Genomic DNA, 19155 nt, shown 5'->3' with positions numbered 1-19155 from the left:
GGGAATCTTCTGGGAAACGCACATTTTATAAGGTTCAAGTCTTGAAAACATCAAACAAATTTTCCAAACATGTAACATCCAACAGTGTGCGGTTTTGAAGCCTCTAGTTCGGTGATTTGGTGGTCGCCATCTTGGTTTTTGGCGGTGGCCATCTTGTTTTTTTGCAAGCCGGGAACGGTAATTGCCCTATTTGGACTGTGGGGGAGGGACCTATCTATAAACTTGAATTTAAAGAGACGTCCTCGCTGACGTCACTCGTTGGTTTGTGGACTGCAGTTTAAAACCTTTAGCATTTTTGCCGTCGCCATCTATTTAGCAACCAATGAACAGGAAGTGACCATATCTGGACTGAGGAGTGTTGTAGAGACGTCGTCTACATCTCTGGTAGAGACCTGTCAATCACTGTGTAGCCCCGCCCCTAAATCATCCCCTGCTTTATGGTGTGTTTGACTCTAAATGGAGCATAATGTACTAAATGAACATCATGCTGTATTGAAGAAGACTGTAAACTAGAGATTGAGACCATAAACTCATGTTTACAATGTTTACTGAGGGAATAAATCAAGAGAGAAGTAGAGTCATTTTAGACTAGACTTCTATACAACCAGAGGAGTCGCCCCCTGCTGGACACTAGAGAGAATGCAGGTTGAAGACACTTCCGCGTTCATTTGTCAGAACCGGAGGTTGCGTCTGGTTCTGACCGAGCGTCAGTGTGTGACGAGTTGGGATGACAACGTGTTGCAAAGCCCCATGGGAGCTTATGGTTTTTAACTGACCTTTCAAACAATAAGCTGTGTGGAGTGCAAACCATCCACACCTTCTATACACAAACATTGATATGAGTATGGACCTTCATGTGGGTCAAATCCTTGGTCTGAGGGACGTCCGTCCAACAATGCATCGAGCTTTACTGGGCAGCCGCTGGCCAAACCGGGTGTGTTTTCACAGCACAGCTTGAGTCAGCAGAATACCAAAGTGGATGAATGAACGTGTTTTCATCTGCGGTCGCGCTTCTGTTGGAGAAGAGCTGAGGTATCAAGACTGTCTCTCCTCATGTGAGGGAAGACTGCCCGGGACAGCAGAAATCTGCTGGAGCAAAGGGAGACGTTCAAGACACAACAGATGTCCATCCAGCATGTTGAACAGACTGACAGGAGGAAAGTAGCGTTTCCCTGTTGTCTTAAATATCAATACTGCTTGAAAAAAAATGAATCATGATTCAGCATATTCTCATATATATATATATACATATATATATATACTTTATTTTATACAGCTAGATGAATGTATACATAGTATACAATACAAAACACAACTGATAAAAAATAACATCAACTGTACATGATGTGAAACAAGAAGAAGAACTAACTGTACAATGCCGTCTTTTTAGATGGCAGAATTGGTCCTAAAAGTCATTTCATTTTCCGTTGAAGGACGTGTCGGTTTAAAAGGGTTAATTTAGCACCATGAACGCCGAGATTATTGTGATGCCGACGAACGTTAAGCTGAAGTCGGGTATATCTGTGGAAACATTTAATTTACTTTTAATCTAATATATTTATTTATGTATCATTGTCAATATGGCAGTATTTGAGTGCCTTAAAGGTTAAAATAAGAATTATGGGCAATGAGCAAAAATAAGTAAGTGTTTTGCATTTCCTTTGTTTTCCCTTTGTTTGCCTAACCGTGAACGTCGTGCACCGTTACAGCCCAACCTTCCACTAAGCATCAAATCAGCTTATTAAACCATCTTTGGTGTTTTATTTTTAAACTAACACAGTGTGTGTTCATGTTTGTAAGGTATATCAGAAGGAGACTTTAGGTAGTGCGGTGGTTGATGTGTGGTTGAACGCTGACGTTTGTTTGATTTGTTCCATCTAAATGTAGCGATCGGGATTGCATCAAATTAATATAAAACTAGAAATAATATCAAATATTGATTTGTCCCCTTTTGGTTTTATTAACGACCACAGTGGGTCACAGAGCACTTGTTGTAGCAGACAGTGTCTCTCAGCACCAAGGCTTTTTAAAAGTTAGGATTCTTTGGCATCAAACAGCTGAGCGTCGGTTGGTTCACTGAATACAGAGCGTAACGTCTCACATCTGAACTATGTTTACTCTTATAAAAATATCTCTAATGTTTTGGTCACAAGAAGTCGTTACGAGTGCAGGCCGATCGAGAGCGAAGGATTTATTGTTCATTTTGTAAAATATAAAGTTTGTGAAGCTTCGATCTGATTATTCTAACGACTCTTTTGATAATCGATTAATCTGTAGATTATTACTTTGATTAATTATTAATACATTATTAATCTGATACTTACTCCTTATATGTTTGTACAGTGTTCTTTTACTACACATCCCCAATGCAGCCGTGCATGAATTTCTATTTGTATTTAGCGTCTACTGTTTTTTATTGTAGTCTATTTGCCCTTTTGCTTAAATATGTTCTTTCAGGTATGAAGATTTGAAGGATTCACTTCAGACTCCATAACGTTAATTTAAAGACCTTTACAACTAAATTGCATTGCTAGGCATCGGCTTGGGTCCATGTGTACTTCCTGTCAGCTGATGTCATTCACATAAAACTGCAACTGGGACACATTTGGAATGTTTTCTTCTAAATCTGTGAAATTACTTTGTTTCGGTTAATTAGCGTCGGCTGAATCTACGGCAGATTTGTGTCCATTTTGACGGACAAACGCACGATTACAGGTTCTAAATGTACAAAACAAATGTGACAGACAGAAATACTTTTAGTTAATTTTAGCTTTACCAAGGGTTAGCTTTACAGCAGCTCCATCAGTGATCCATCACAACACGTAGAGAAAACAAACTACGTATTTCTGTCCATTACTATGTTTTTTATATTATAACTTGTAATCTTTGTGCTTGCCTTTGTACTTTCTAAATGTTTACTCCAGAGACGGAGACGGCTGGTTTACTGCCCCACGGAGACGTCGGCGCGCCGTAAAACGTTACGTAGATCCAACTGATCAACGACAAAATTTGCAATTAGTCGTTGCGGCTCTAAATTATTCTGCACCAGAAAAACAGCCAATAGCACGGAATCAAGAACAAACAAAACAACAGAACGATGTAGAAACTGCACGGACCCATCAGGTCCTGGATGTTGCTCGAGTGATACAGTACTGTGTTTCACATTTTGAGAAGTTTTTCAGTGAAAAATGTCAATTCACAGGTGAGATTCTGAGGTTGAACCTCACCACGCTTCCTCTGTTTGTGTCCTGGACTTTCGGTTCTCTTTTGCTGTTGCAACGTCATCCCGTGCGAGTAATGATACCAATAAACAGACGTGTGTGATCACCGTCTCTGCATCTTTCCTGCCCCGTGACTCTCTCTGTACATGCTCAGGCATCTGTCCCGGTAGAGGTAGACCAACCGCGAGTCAAAACCCGAGGCAGATGGTTTGACAGTTTACAAGAAGACAGCTCTCCTGTCTAAACAGATGTCTGTCTTTTACAAACAATGGAGGGAGACCCTCTCCGTCTCCGTTGGCTTTCTTCGGTGTAGCAGACGCCCCTTCAGGCAGCATTGGAGAGTGTTTCCGCCCAACGCAGCCATGGGATCATTATCACGAAGGTTTGAGTCAAATCGTCAAATTTGACAAAAATAAGTCCCTGGGCTGGTGTCTGCGTCTGCTCTAACATGGCTTCAGATTGCAGAGGTCCAGCTCCTGAGGCTTCCTCCTCCCAGAGCAGTGGTCTCTGGGTAGATTCAGGCCGTTCTGTGTCACGCAGCGCACCGGCCGCCTTTTGAAGCCCCTCCCACAGGACTTGGAGCAGTGAGACCAGGTCCCGACGTCCCACACGGGGCACGGGTCCCCACATGTTCTCACCGCTACCGGCCTGTCAGCGCCGTCACAGTCCACCGCCGGACGCCCCTCCGTGCTCTGGCAGTGCACCGCTCTCTTCTGCAGACCGTTACCGCAAGTCACCGTGCACGAATCCCAACTTCCTGTCACCCAGTGACTGACCGGCCTCTTACTCATCACCTGCTTCTTGACCTCCACCCTGTTGTTGTCCGCCAGGACGCTGTTGTGCGCCGCGTGGCTTTTGTCCTCTTTTCGCAGAGTCTTTTCCTCCTTGCTCTCCTTGGCGATGTAGAAGGAGTAGCGCACCCTGGGCGGAGTCATCTTCCCCACAGACAGCACCTCCACAGTCAGAGGCTCCTGCAGCGGCCGGGTGGACTGAAGAATCTCAACGGACGTGGAGGTGCCGCTGTAGCGCATCAAGCTGCCCTTCACCAGCAGGTCGCGCTCCACGGCCGACACCACGTAGTTGCCGTTCAGCAGGTACTTGCCGTGGCGGTTCTTCACCGCTAAGTAGTTCTCATCGCTGACCATCCCTCGGTAGCCGCGCTGACGGACGTCGATGTTGGAAGCTCCGACGGGCAGCATCGCCACAAAGTTGTAGCCGTGACTAAAAAAGGAAAGCGTGGAGATGAAGAGCATTAACGATGCTGAATGGCCACCGGTTAGTCTTTCAAGACAATGAATGTTAATAGAACTTAAAAAGTACTTCATGTATGGTGAAAGATCATCAATGTAAAGGATTCCAGAGACTAGGGATGCACTGTTATCGGTATATGTGCTCATGTACTTGTCCTTGCAACTACACCGATGGAACCGATGCCACTACGGCTTAATCCCCTGAACTTCAGACACTCGAGTGCTACAATTCAAATGTGTGATGTTATCAATATATTAAGTGTGGAACTGTCCAACTGATGTCCTGAGTATATGGTACATTTTTGATATTTGTGTTATTTAAACAGCAGTCTTTGCAAACTTACCCCCTCACTAAGCGGGACAAAAAAGACACGAGTGACAGATGTCAAAAAACACTTCTAAAAACTGATTTGGATTTAAAAAGGAAAACAGACATTCTGTGGATCCACAATATCAGTCTATGGAGCAGCTCCAGACTTCATACAAAAGGACTTCACATGTTTGAGGCTGCTGGTTTCTGGCTTCGAGTAGCTCATGTTCGGAAATATTGATTGAACTTTCTTAGACGGTGGAAATAACGTATTTGAATTCTTAATTTAGAGCCAGATGTAGTCGGCTAAACTTACCTCAAACCATTTCTCATTAGTGTTTAGAATAAAGCAGATTTATTTCCATGAAAATATTGGGAATCACTGCATAAATATAGAACACACTGCCGAAGGGGCCAATCACACCGAGACGAGCGGCTGCAAAACCGCTGCAAAACCGCCGCAAAACCGCTGTTTTTCTTTGGTTTAGTCGCAGCACTTGTCTACGACAAACTTTACCGAGGCAGCCAATCAAATCAAGCAAGAGGCGGGCTTTACTACCTTACCACTGACTTCCTGTCTTGATGCCGGTAGATCGTTGATATTAGCGGTTTCTAATCACAATGAAGCGGCCGCGCCTTTTGCGACGCCTCACGGTGTAATCGGGGCCTCGGTGTGAGCTAAGTGTCGGCCATTTCTACCTCTATACCTGTTGAGAGTGAAGCTAACGTGAAGTCATCCCTTCCTTTTCAGTAACACACATCTAGCAAAGACTACTTACACAGGCTTGGTGAACATTCCCGAGACCTTCTTGCAGCCCTGGTTGTCGCCGCCACACACGCCACACTTGTCAAACTTCCTGCTCGAGTCCAGCTTGCCATCGCAGCCCGCCTTGATGCATTTTCCTTGAACGCATACAGCCGAGGTGTCAGGAGAGCAGGGCGTCCCGTCCACCACCTGCAGGGTTTCAGGACGTTACATCTTAAAGCTGGATGACAGGTAAGCAAGGACAACAACAAGGGGGGAGGAAAGAGCGAGACTTGCCACATATGTGCTCCACCACATACATACTTTATTCTTCTAACTAAACAAACATAATGAACCAAAGAGGTATATAAATAGAAAGTATCAACAGAGGGAGTGTACAGTGAACTATAGTGTAAACGAGAGGTTGGATAGCATCGCTGCTACAAGCTTGTTTCCTTTCTGGTTGCATAAATAGTTGCTGACAAGCCACAGCTGTGAGGTGATGCTCTCCCTGCATGTTTCCCTTTCTCACCACTCTCACCGCTCTTTATTAAGGCACCGACACATCACCGCTCACTAAGGAATAAAGGAACAAATCACACCGGGCAGTGACACGCCTAACCTTTGTGAACAGAGCGCTGCTTCTATGAAAGTTTCAACTACACCTCCTGTGAGCTTTTGACTCACGATGAGATGTTCACTGACAAAGAGTTCAGATTGCATTCGTGAGTGCAACAGTTGATGCACACTTAGCTCTAAGCTGCATTCTCTCTAGTGTCCATCAGGGGGCGACTCCTCTGGTTGTATAGAAGTCTAGTCTAAAATGACTCTACTTCTCTCTTGATTTATTCCCTCAGTAAACATTGTAAACATGAGTTTATGGTCTCAATCTCTAGTTTACAGTCTTCTTCAGTACAGCATGATGTTCATTTGGTACATTATGCTCCATTTAGAGTCAAACAGACAGATGTAAGTGTGGCAAGACTTTGGTTTTCGCCCCCTGATGGACATTAGAGAGAATGCAGGTTGAAGACTCTGCAGCATTGGCTTCACCTTTCAGAACCGGAGTTTGCCGCCTGGGCAGGACTTTGTTTTTTTCATTCATAGCAATGAAAGCTAACAGCATCGTCTACAGGCTGTAACAACACGAACTGGAAGTAGTTTTTGTACTTTACTAATGCAAATATATGATCAAAGTAATCTTATGTTCTTGAACTTATTCCATGTTTTACAATGATTAGAAAAATAGTTCATTACTAAAACAGATGTGATGTTGTGGCCACTCTGAGGAACAGTTAACGTATTAAATCAGCTACGTACCTTTGGAGCGAGGACGTAGAAGTACCCTGTCCCGTTGGCGCGACAGATCAGTTTGCATTTGTCCTTGGGAGAGATGCCCGAATATTTGGGAACCCAAACCACAGTGGAACCCAGTCTGTTGGTGTTCAGGTTCAAACCATTGAACGCCTCACACTGCTCCTCGCGGAAACTCTTACCTGGAGACGTAAAAAAACCAACAACCTCCCATTAGATTGACAACTACTCCAACACTGTTGACCTCTTACAGTTTAATCCATTCCTTACAATTGTGCTCACATGTTTTTGGTTGCTACAACTTCTGCAAAGTTAATTGGACAATCACTGTTTGGGGAACATGTTTTTTGTTGAATATTCTCAGCCATTAAAGTGTGTCTTACTGTGTGAACGTATTCAAACAGAGACTAGCGTACCTGTTTCAGGACAAGTGTTGAGGTTACAGGAGCGATATTTGATGCGAAGGCCGTAGCAGTATTTGCCTCCATTCTCAGGAACGGGGTTGTCACACTCCCTCTTGGCCAGCTGAACTCCTCCCCCACAGCTCCGGGAACAACCTCCGAATGCTCCCCACTTCCCCCACCGGCCATCCACCTGGGACAAAAGAAAAAACAGGCTCAACGGTACATCAATCTGTGATATAGAAGAACCCACCATCGCTCTCCGCGCACCCTCACCTTGATGTGCATGGTGTTGTTCTTCTCCGTGCAGGCTCCTCGGTAGCAGACCTTGCCGTTGCCGCAGCCGGTGCCGTCCGCCCAGGGGAAGTGTCGGGTTTGGCAGACCAGCTGGCCGCGGGCCTTCCCGGTGCACCACAGCTTGGAGCAGGGCTGCATGTACGGGCAGGGCTTGGAGCCGGGGCCGAACGCCAACTCACACTGGCGGTGCAGGCTGTAGCTGGAACCGGGCAGGTTGTCTGAGAGAGACAGCTGCTTTTGAGGCTGGTCCAGCAGACAGTCTCCTAAAGACACAAACCAGCAATGTTACAACCAATCAGAGCGCATGCACATTGAAAACTGTTTTCAATGCATTAAGCTAATAAACCTGCTTAACGCTACATGTTTAGCATGTACAGTAGCTAAAGGAAAAGGGGATTACCGGACTTACGTTGTTGGACAGAAACACGAATGCTGCTGTTTGCTAACCCATATCACGCCATATCAACTTAGTAATATGGTATTATGTCAATGTTTTGTTTGCAGCTTGTTGCACTGCAGCCATGTGGCCAATAGATCAATAATGTTGCATTAAGGAGAACTTAAAAATCTAAATAATACAATTAAATCTCTTTTACCACAGCACAAGCTTCAAAAGCTGTTAAATGTAGCAAGAAAGTTGTTAGTCCGTCCCGTCAGGCCTTCCTCTCAAGCCACTCCCCCCAAATTATCGACATGAATGTAAACAACCAACATGGCTGCTGTTAGTCCTGCAACAGCCACAGATACCATCTTTTTTTTTTGTCAGAGCATTTGACCTATTGATTACTGTTGAGATGTATAGAGAATTTCAACAAATATAACAAAATATGTTTTTGAAGAAGATTACCAACCCTTATCCCCCAAAAGACTAAAACAAACTTTATTCGTTATCAAGTGGGAGGAACACACGTACTTTATCATATCAAATGTCCCAAAGAATGAATGTTGCTCTGTCAAACTGTTGTGCATTAGGAGGGTGCTCTGGTTAGTCCTTTTAAGGTGATGTTGACTGCAGGTTGTGCAAAGCTGCAGGACTATTAAACGATGGATTATAACATTAAAAGAAAGCTCATGAATGAGCTTTAAACTGTTGGTACTGAATCTTCAGTCTGCACAAAGCCAGAATGCAAGCTGTCTATGTGAGACAGTACAGGCACCAGATCATGTTTAGATTGAGTGGATGACTCATGTAGAAAAGACAGCCGCGTTAAACTTAGTAAATGCTCATTTGCTTGTTAAAGTAAGTGGGCTGGTCGACAGTCACTTATTAGAGTTTACACACAGACAGAAAAAGACTTGGCATAAAGGAGCCACTGAGGAGAAGAAGCAGAGTAATATATTAATACACGTTGGAATGTTTTATTGAACGTGGATACTGGAAGTGGATACTCTGTCATCATCAGCATATGAAATTACATCTCACGGAACAAATACTTCCTCGAATACACTTGTTCAGTTTATTGAACTCCAGTGTAATTCTGCCACAAAGTGTTTCACATTTCTGTTGAGGCAAGTGAGACTCTGGTGTTAGTTCTATAATGAAATGCTCCCATTCTGACATTTGGTGTCTTAGAAAACTATTTTTTTTCTCTGCTCTCATCTACCACTGTACAATAGTTACTTTATATCTGGATGTGACAACACCAACATACAACAAAATATACTCAGATATTACATCAAAAATGCCCTTTTAATTGTTTAGCTCTGATCAGCATATAACATAAGCGATTCTGTCCGTTTGTCATTCGCAAGCACTTCTCAAAGCTTTGCCCGAGGCTGTGAGGAATCAGCTGGGTGCTGCAAGTTGTTGTTCAAACAAGATTTCTAGACCATGATCCAGATCCCATGCCAGGTCATTGAGGCTCGGTTTTAATGTGCTTTGGGATCAATTATTTCCTAATTTCATCATGAACTTATCTGTTAGAGAAAATATTCCTTTTTCTTCAACAGGTTTACTGTGACGTGACAACTGCTGTACAAGTGGACATCGGCCAAAAGTTGACCAGTTAAACGTTGGTATCTACCATCCAAACGTTGGCATCCATCAACCAAAAGTTGGTGTCCACCAACCAAATATTAGCATCCACCAGTTAAACGTTGGCGTCTACAAACCAAACGTTGGCAAGCACCATTCAAACGTTGGCGTCCACCAGTTAAACGTTGGTGTCCACCAACCAAACGTTGGCAAGCACCATTCAAACGTTGGCGTCCACCAGTTAAACGTTGGTGTCCACCAACCAAACGTTGGCAAGCACCATCATAACGTTGGCAAGCACCATTCAAACTTTGGCAAGCGCCATTCAAATGTTGGCGTCCACCAACCAAACAGATCGGACCTCAGCTGTGTCCACATGTGTGTGTCTAGGGCGGGCCTGTTGTGTTTCTGGCCATGTCAGTCACGTTCACCATCTGTTTTGGTCCTCATCAACTCCCAAGATGAAAATCTGCTAAACGTTCCACTCAGTTTGGCAGATAAACACTAACTTTCTTCTGTTTTTTTTCCTTCTGAGCTTTTTTTGGGGTAAAAACAGCTGCCTGCTGTGTCAAGAAACCCAGTTGCTGAGACTGAACCAAGACATTGAAGTTTGTGGGCCAGAAAACCAAAACAAAGAGCTGAACAAAGCTACATCGCTACAGGTGATTGCTGTCACATTACACAGTGATCGACATATATAATAGTGATTTCTTCATATACAAAAGCAAGTAGGTGAGTGCAGCTTCCAAGGCCATTTAAAAAAACGCATACATATTATGTCTCTGGTCTAAGACAGTCCAAACTGTTTACACATGAACAACTTTCTTCTAAATCCAAAACTCAAATGTGTGATTTCATTAAGTATAAAGTAAACACAGGCGATGAATTAAAGACGTTATAGACGACGCTTAGAGCAGCCGGGTCAATAGCACAGTATAAAGTACATATTCTGCTTCACAGCTGAGAATAAAGCTCCTCTGATTACAAAAAACACAAAATCAGTCTCCCATTCATTGTCTATGCAGCAGCTCCACATCATACTTGATACTCTATACTTCCTTCCCTGGTTTGGGGTTTTGAGAGAGAGCAGCTCATGTTCACAGATATTGATTGAACTTGCCATGACCGTGGAAATAACACATTGGAAATCTACATTTACAAGGTTATTTATTGACATTGTACAACAGAGCTGTGCAGGGAAAAGCAGTTTGTAGTCCCATTTTGCTACAAACGTCTTCATTATTGATTGATTGTCAACGTATACATGGTGTTAGATTAGTGATATTATGCTGTTATCAGGTGTTGTCCTCTTGTTATTGGTGTTATTTACTGTGAAGTGTGTTTGAAAGAGTTGAACCTACATTTGGTGAGGATTGGGTATGAATTGTAACATAAAATAAGTGTATGTGACTTCCAAGTTGAAACTGATATTGAAATTACAAATATAACCGAATAGAGCCAAGGTCCTTTTTTTGTGTGAGCACAATTAGATTACAACCAGCTGAGAGCATGAAGCCTGGACAGCATTAGCGAGTCCAGAGACGTGTACAGGAAGTGTTTACTAACCGTGACCTCTGTCCAGGAACTCGGTAATGATGGCGGCGCTGCACACGGACCAGGGCCGGCTCCTGTCGATCTGAATCAGTGTGGGAGACATCATGTGGTTGTCCTTTAGTTTCCCAAATACCTCCTCACATGCCTTCACGTTGTCGTGGGGCATGTTGAAGACGTGGCCTGAGGGACGAGGGGGGACAGACGGAAGGTTGTTAGAGTCAAGTAGTCTTTTAGGTAGTAAAAACTAAAGTTAGGTTGAGGCAACTAAACTACTTCGTTAGGTTGAGGCAACTAAACTACTTAGTTAGGTTTAGTCAACTAAACTACTTAGTTAGGTTTAGACAACAAAACTACTTAGTTAGGTTGAGGCAACAAAAGTACTTCGTTAGGTTGAGGCAACAAAACTACTTAGTTAGGTTTAGACAACAAAACTACTTCGTTAGGTTGAGGCAACAAAAGTACTTAGTTAGGTTGAGGCAACAAAAGTACTTACTTAGGTTTAGACAACAAAACTACTTAGTTAGGTTGAGGCAACAAAACTACTTAGTTAGGTTGAGGCAACAAAAGTACTTACTTAGGTTTAGACAACAAAACTACTTAGTTAGGTTGAGGCAACAAAACTACTTAGTTAGGTTTAGTCAACAAAACTACTTAGTTAGGTTTAGACAACTAAACTACTTAGTTAGGTTGAGGCAACAAAAGTACTTCGTTAGGTTGAGGCAACTAAACTACTTAGTTAGGTTTAGTCAACAAAACTACTTAGTTAGGTTTAGTCAACAAAACAACTTAGTTAGGTTTAGTCAACAAAACTACTTAGTTAGGTTGAGTCAACAAACCTACTTAGTTAGGTTTAGTCAACAAAACTACTTAGTTAGGTTGAGGCAACAAACCTACTTAGTTAGGTTTAGTCAACAAAACTACTTAGTTAGGTTTAGTCAACAAACCTACTTAGTTAGGTTTAGTCAACAAAACTACTTAGTTAGGTTTAGTCAACAAAACTACTTAGTTAGGTTGAGGCAACAAACCTACTTAGTTAGGTTTAGTCAACAAAACTACTTAGTTAGGTTTAGTCAACAAACCTACTTAGTTAGGTTGAGGCAACAAAACTACTTAGTTAGGTTGAGGCAACAAAAGTACTTACTTAGGTTTAGACAACAAAACTACTTAGTTAGGTTGAGGCAACAAAACTACTTAGTTAGGTTTAGTCAACAAAACTACTTAGTTAGGTTTAGACAACTAAACTACTTAGTTAGGTTGAGGCAACAAAAGTACTTCGTTAGGTTGAGGCAACTAAACTACTTAGTTAGGTTTAGTCAACAAAACAACTTAGTTAGGTTTAGTCAACAAAACTACTTAGTTAGGTTGAGTCAACAAACCTACTTAGTTAGGTTTAGTCAACAAAACAACTTAGTTAGGTTGAGGCAACAAACCTACTTAGTTAGGTTTAGTCAACAAAACTACTTAGTTAGGTTTAGTCAACAAACCTACTTAGTTAGGTTTAGTCAACAAAACTACTTAGTTAGGTTTAGTCAACAAAACAACTTAGTTAGGTTGAGGCAACAAACCTACTTAGTTAGGTTTAGTCAACAAAACTACTTAGGTTTAATCAACAAAACTACTTAGTTAAGTTTAATCAACAAAACAACTTAGTTAGGTTGAGGCAACAAACCTACTTAGTTAGGTTTAGTCAACAAAACTAGGAACAGTTAGGTTGAGGCAACAAAACCAACAGTTAGGTTTAGGCAACAAAAGCACAAAGTAAAGTTTAGAGAAAACTGTCTCAAGTTGTTTGAAAAACCACGACCATGAAACCACTACGCGGTGTTGAACACGTCTTCTATTTGAACGTCCTGTTTGTTGGATCCACCTCCCCTCCCGACCAACATTAATCATTTTTTGGGATATTATAAAGTCACGTTGCTCTGACTGTTTCTTCGTCACGTAGATGCATTTAATCTGTGTGTCCACCACCAATAAGGATTCTAATTGACTTTCCATTGGCGTTGTTTTCATGCTGTCAGACAACAAACAGACACTTCGTGTTCATGTACACGACACTGCCATGATACTGGGCTGGACCATTCCACAGTCCAGGAGCCCTGACTGCAGAGGCTCTACCACCTTTATGACCTCGGTACGACAAGTTCGACGCATCCGAGGATCTCGGTAAATTGGCAATAAGAGATGTGATTGATGGAAATCAATTTTAAAAGCAACAGGTAGCCGGTGAAAGTAATCGACTAGTTTTGAATGCGTGGATGACGGTTTCCAGATTTTTTTGGCGTGAAAGAAAAGCTCTAATCCTTGAAATGTTCCTGAGACTGAACCTCTGTTTTAACATGTTAACAAAAAGAGAAACTTTCTAGCAGACACCTCAACACACATGCAAGTATGAGGCAAAGCAAACTGGACTGATTTGAGGCTGATGTCATAGCAGACAGGAATGCAGCTATGCATGGGAACATACGTCCATGTTCTAAACCGGGGCTGACGGGGAAATTTAGTTCCCAAGGAAATCATTTCACTCCTTAAATATGAACATGAAGTACTTTCCAAAAGAAAAAAAAACAGTGTTCTCAATCATGAAACGGGACCATTTTGGGAGGAAATGACTTAACATATATGAGGACAGTGTAAACCAATTCCTCTCTCGGGGCCTCGGGAGTTACTTGTGCATCTGGTTTCAGGAGTCTTGCTTCTTTTAAAGCCTCAACCGCTGATTATAATTAGAAAAAAAAAGAAGAAATGTCACTTGTATTATGAATAGGATTTGCCTTAACGAGACAGTTTGTCAAACTGCAGAATACAAGTATAATACCACCCATTAAGTTTTATTGAAAAAGCAGGATTAGCAGTGTTCAACTTCAGCTGCTTTTACAGTTAAAGCTGAAACAAGGAGCTTTTTTGGGTAAAACTGCAAACATTACGTCAGCCTACATTACAGATTAACAGAGAAAACATTGCAGCGCTGTAGATGTACTCTCACCATGAAACAGCTACATGTTATGTCAATCAATATTTGGTCATTTTAGAAACAGTGATTTTAAAATAGAAAAGAATAGTTCAGCATTTTAAGATAACTGATATCAATCTCGTGTCTAAGTAAGAAGCTGGAGCCAGCTTAGCTAGCCTAGCTTAGCATTAAAATTGTCTATATAATAGCTAAACTGTCCAAAGTATACAAATATACACCTTAAACTGTCTGATTTACACAATGTATCTTGGTGGTTTTAAAGCTGTACATGAAAGTATTGTAAAATGACAGGTATTTCTTGACAAACATCTGACCGGTACTTCATTGTAGCATTTCCGGCTAAGTTGCAAAATACGGTCGGTTTTGGTCTCTGAATCGGTTGAATGAAACCTGGCGACCTCACTGCGACAACAAGACTTTAGGAAGCATGTAGCTGTTTGTTTGCCAGGAGAGCTTTAGAGTTGTATTCCTAAACTTAGGAAGATTCCACATCACATGTTTTACCGTTTTACTGTTTAACTGCAAAATTCGAAAGTCGAAACACGTTTCTGAAAACATTTGGGACGAGAAATTAGCAATGCAGTAGAAGAATCTGGATTCATATTTGATCAGCGCTGCCTAGTTTTACAGTTTGATCGGAGTTAACGAGCTTCACCGGCAGTGATTGACAGCTGTGATAAGAAAGTCGTCGGCTCTGATCGGTTCTTTTTCTCGGGCTGTGATGGAATCAGACGTCAACTTCCTGAAGTCATTCCTAAAGTGTCCTAAACCTGCATTCTCTCTCGTGTCCACCAGGGGGCGACTCCTCTGGTTGTATAGAAGTCTAGTCTAAAATGACTCTACTTCTCTCTTGATTTATTCCCTCAGTAAACATTGTAAACATGAGTTTATGGTCTCAATCTCTAGTTTACAGTCTTCTTCAATACAGCATGATGTTCATTTAGTACATTATGCTCCATTTAGAGTCAAACAGACCATAAAGCAGGGGATGATTTAGGGGGCGGGGCTACAAGCTGATTGACAGGTCTCTACCAGAGACGTATACGGCGTCTCTACGTCACTCCTCCTCAGTCCAGATATGCTCACTTCCTGTTCACTGGTTTACTAAAAACCAAGATGGCGACGGCCAAAACGCCGAACATCCGTCCACAAACCAACGAGTGACGTCACGATCACTACGTCCTCTTCTTATATAAAGTCTGTGGGTAGAATCTTGCAAATAGGAACCGGATTTTGTTTCACAGATTATCTGTTTTATGTACAGCTGTCAGATTATATTGACAGTTTGAGCGATAACGACAAAAAGTTATCTTTATTTAAGTTATCGACTGTGCACAAATATTTCAGATTGTCAATCTCTCTCTCTCTATATGTATTTCCCAAAATAACTATCCCGAAGCCATTTCAACGCCAACTGACATAATTCATGCCTAATTTGGCAGATTATATACATGAGTGTGTGCTCAAGCACGCTGTACCGCATACCATACTCTTATAGAGGATTGGACATTTTAGCCTGAAGTGCAAACTGCCTCCTAAAGAGCAGTGAGGGTTCTGTTCTGTTCTGTCTTTTGCTCCATTTGTCCCTTCACATCACAGACTAACTGGAATGTTCAAGATAAGTGTACATTTGTTAGTATAATGTTATCATGAGCAATAATTCATGCCGTCAGATTTGTCTCCCTGTTATCTCTCGCTTCCCATTTGCAGCTGCCAGTGTGCAGAGTTATGTTGTGCAGCTGTGGTGTCTAACACAAACACATTTCCACCTTGTTCTCAGAGACCTGCTGGTTCTGATTGAGACTTACTAATGAGGGACTGATTTAAAGAGTGAACATCAGGTAAATTAACTCAAACAGCTGCTGGGACCAGGACTGAGAACCACAGCCAAGTAGATCATCATGAAAGTTACAGAACCGCCCGGCTGGGCTGGTTTCCACGCTGATTGTGCGTCTGTCAAAGCAGAATTCCTTTGACATTGTGAGCTTGTATGCAGCTCTGGAGCACATCTCCCTCTGAGGCCACAGCACAGTGTCATTGAGTTCAAATAGCTGCAAATTGCAACTGTTCATGGTTTTGTTGCCTGAACTCAATTGTTGATTTTGTTGCCTGAAGCTAATTGTTGGTTTTGTTGCCTAAACCTAACTGTTGGTTTTGTTGCCTAAACCTAACTGTTGGTTTTGTTGCCTAAACCTAACTGTTGGTTTTGTTGCCTAAACCTAACTGTTGGTTTTGTTGCCTAAACCTAACTGTTGGTTTTGTTGCCTAAACCTAACTGTTGGTTTTGTTGCCTGAACCAAACAACTCGCTCACCAAGTTCGTGGGCCGCTGTGAAGGCGGAGGGCAAGCCGTCATCCTCGATGACGGAGCAGCTCCTCTTCGGGTCGCACATGGTCCCGACGTCAGCCATCCCCAGCGTATCACAGGTCGTCGCCCCGCAGAGATCCTGGAGACACAAAAAGGTAATTTCAACTTTTATTTCATACAAATCTTGATCAGTGCGATTGGAGACTTGGACTCTTGTTTCCAAACATGTTTTGTGCGTCTGTGCCTCCAGCTACAGAATGAGCACTAATACAAAGCACATGGGCCTGTGGTTTGTTTATTGGTGCTCTGTTCTTAAAACACATTGAGGCAGAGGGTCAGGGGAGATAGCCCACCACAGAGGTAAGAAGAGTTGTTGTGAGGGACTAGAAGAGTCCCACCTGCATGTGGCTGGGTCAGTCCACAACCAACTTCTATTTAAGTACATCTGACAGTTTTGGGATTAACTTTGTCATTGTAACCAATTTGGTCCAGTCAGAAATATCTCAACAGCTTTTCAATAGAAAGCCCTGAAATTGTAAACACTCGTGATCCCCAGAGGATGAACCCTAATGACTCTGTTGAGCCCTATTTCTTGTCTCGACAACTGTTTTTGATGGATTGCCGTGAAATTTGGTGCAGACATTTATGTTTCCCTCAGGATCCATTGAGTTAACTTTGGTGATCCTCTGAATTAGGGCTGGGCGATACGGTCAAAATGGATGCTGGGGATGCTTTAGGGGCGGGGCTACACGCTGATTGACAGGTCTCTACCAGAGTCACTCCTCCTCAGTCCAAATATGGTCACTTCCTGTTCACTGGTTGCAAAAAAAACAAGATGGCGACGGCCAAAACGGCAATCCACAAACCAGTGAATGACGTCATGGCGACTACATCCACTTCTTATACACAGACTGTGGTTAGCATGCTAGCATTTAGCTCAAAGCACGACTCTGAAGCTGCTAGCATGGCTGTGTAGTCTACCTAAAGTTCATTTTGATCTGTGTCTTTGTGTTCCATCAATAAGAAGGAGTGAAAACAAACACATAGTGGACGGTGAACTTGTTAAACCCAGTGTTACGATGAGGCCCGGTCACGCCAGAAGCACCCTCTGCCAGCCATGTGTATTCCACACCACGTTATCTCCATAACCTATGACCAGACTGTTTCCATCTCGCCAGCTGCACCCATTGCGCCCTACAAGGACAACAGCGCCGGACCCCGGACTCTCCTGCCTTTAATTGCCCTCAGTGTAAATAACGGATCTTTGTCTCCGTTACTGCGGTGATTTTTTACCTTAAAGGGTTTTTTTTTTTTGCATGTCGCTGTGCAGTCAAGGAGCGAGCCCGCGTATCAGATGGACAGCCAGAACCAAACTGGACCTCATGGAAAGCAGGCATTAACAACCAGACAGAGGGAACTGGCTCTGCTGTTCTTTTCCAGTGACTCATTGGACCAAAGGAAGGAGACTATAGCAGGGCTGTGCAGTCAGCGACACACAGGTTAATGGACAGCTGAACACAGGGACAGTTCATAGCTACTGATGTAGAGTCAATCAAATGACTACAAACACATTTTACAGGATGGACAGGACATCAGAAGGGGCCGTCGTCGTGACGTCCCCCATTGGTTTTGTGGAGTTCAGCATTTTGGCCTTTTTAGCAACCGGTGAACAGGAAGTGACCATATCTGGACTGAGGAGGACCTATACACCGTATATACAGACCTGTCAATCAGCGTGTAGCCCCGCCCCTAACGCATCCCCTGCTTTATGGTCTGTTTGACTCTAAATAGAGCATAATGTACTAAATGAACATCATGCTGTATTGAAGAAGACTGTAAACTAGAGATTGAGACCATAAACTCATGTTTACAATGTTTACTGAGGGAATAAATCAAGAGAGAAGTAGAGTCATTTTAGACTAGACTTCTATACAACCAGAGGAGTCGCCCCCTGGTGGACACTAGAGAGAATGCAGCTTTAACACACTTTACCACTGGCTTCATTTCAGAGAACCAGAGGTTGCCTCCTGGTCTGCACCCATTGTCTCATAACCCGTCCATGCACAAGTTGTGATCAACTGCAGCATTTTCTATCCTATTCTTTTCTATATTCTATATATCTGTCCACCTCCGGTGTGAAGCGTGACCTGCTTACCTGCTTGGTGAACAGGATGGCCGTGTCCCAGTACTCCGGGTGCTTGTCGCTGTGTTTGTTCATCTTCTTCTGCCAGGAGCAGAAGTTGCGCAGAGTCAGCGCTGCGTTAGTGGAAACCTTCGGCCCCTTGTCGGCTTCCTTTATCACCACGAAGTCCACCACCACTATGCTGATGGAGTTGAGGATGCTGGGGTGCTTGTACAGCCTGGCCGCCACCGACATCAGGGTCATGAGGTAGTGCTTCAGGTCGTCCCCGTGGAATGCAGCCATAGATTCATCCGCCACCACCAGCACCTCCACGAACCTGGGGATGGAGGCGAACCTCTTTGACCTGCCCAGGGTTTTCAACACCGTGTCAGCTAAGCCGTCGACCTCCAGCCCGCTCATGTGCTTGTACTTCTCCAGGGACGCGCTGAAGTTGGCGTCAGGTGTGACTCCGCACCTGCTGGTGGAGTTCGCGCCCGAGTGCGCGGCGCGTGTCCAGCGGCGGATGACGTGCGTCCCGTTGAAAGAGTATCCAGCGTCTCCGGTCCCGGTGTGGCTGATGAAATACTCCATGCCGTTGTAGGCGAACCCCCCCTGGAGACCTTTACACAGGCTGAGCGCGGCGAAGGAGTCCGGTTCCGCATTGACGGTACCGGAGTAGAAGCAG

At 43.3% G+C, this 19155-nt stretch overlaps 1 protein-coding gene across 1 annotated transcript in view; it reads right to left on the bottom strand.

Moving 5' to 3' along the window:
* Positions 1–1225: 1225 nt before the first annotated feature.
* The window catches only part of LOC137868748 (A disintegrin and metalloproteinase with thrombospondin motifs 15-like), an 18364-nt gene continuing 434 nt past the window's right edge, over positions 1226–19155 (bottom strand). Inside the window, exons 1-8 of the mRNA XM_068705645.1 lie at positions 18504–19155; positions 16355–16487; positions 11080–11247; positions 7518–7801; positions 7257–7434; positions 6847–7022; positions 5561–5736; positions 1226–4442 (exon numbers count right to left, since the gene is read on the bottom strand). The exon at positions 18504–19155 is cut by the window's right edge and continues 434 nt beyond it. Coding sequence (XP_068561746.1) covers positions 3665–4442; positions 5561–5736; positions 6847–7022; positions 7257–7434; positions 7518–7801; positions 11080–11247; positions 16355–16487; positions 18504–19155 — 2545 coding nt within the window. The 3' untranslated portion in view covers positions 1226–3664. The remainder of the gene's footprint in view (positions 4443–5560; positions 5737–6846; positions 7023–7256; positions 7435–7517; positions 7802–11079; positions 11248–16354; positions 16488–18503) is intronic.

The sequence above is a fragment of the Cebidichthys violaceus genome, unplaced genomic scaffold (assembly GCF_023349555.1).
Source record: "Cebidichthys violaceus isolate CVI_PGR_0920_01 unplaced genomic scaffold, fCebVio1.0.p SCAF_1, whole genome shotgun sequence".
NCBI classification, from domain to species: Eukaryota; Metazoa; Chordata; class Actinopteri; order Perciformes; family Stichaeidae; genus Cebidichthys; species Cebidichthys violaceus.
The sequence above is the reverse complement of the archived record's forward strand: the minus strand, read 5'-3'. Positions and strand labels throughout refer to the sequence as shown.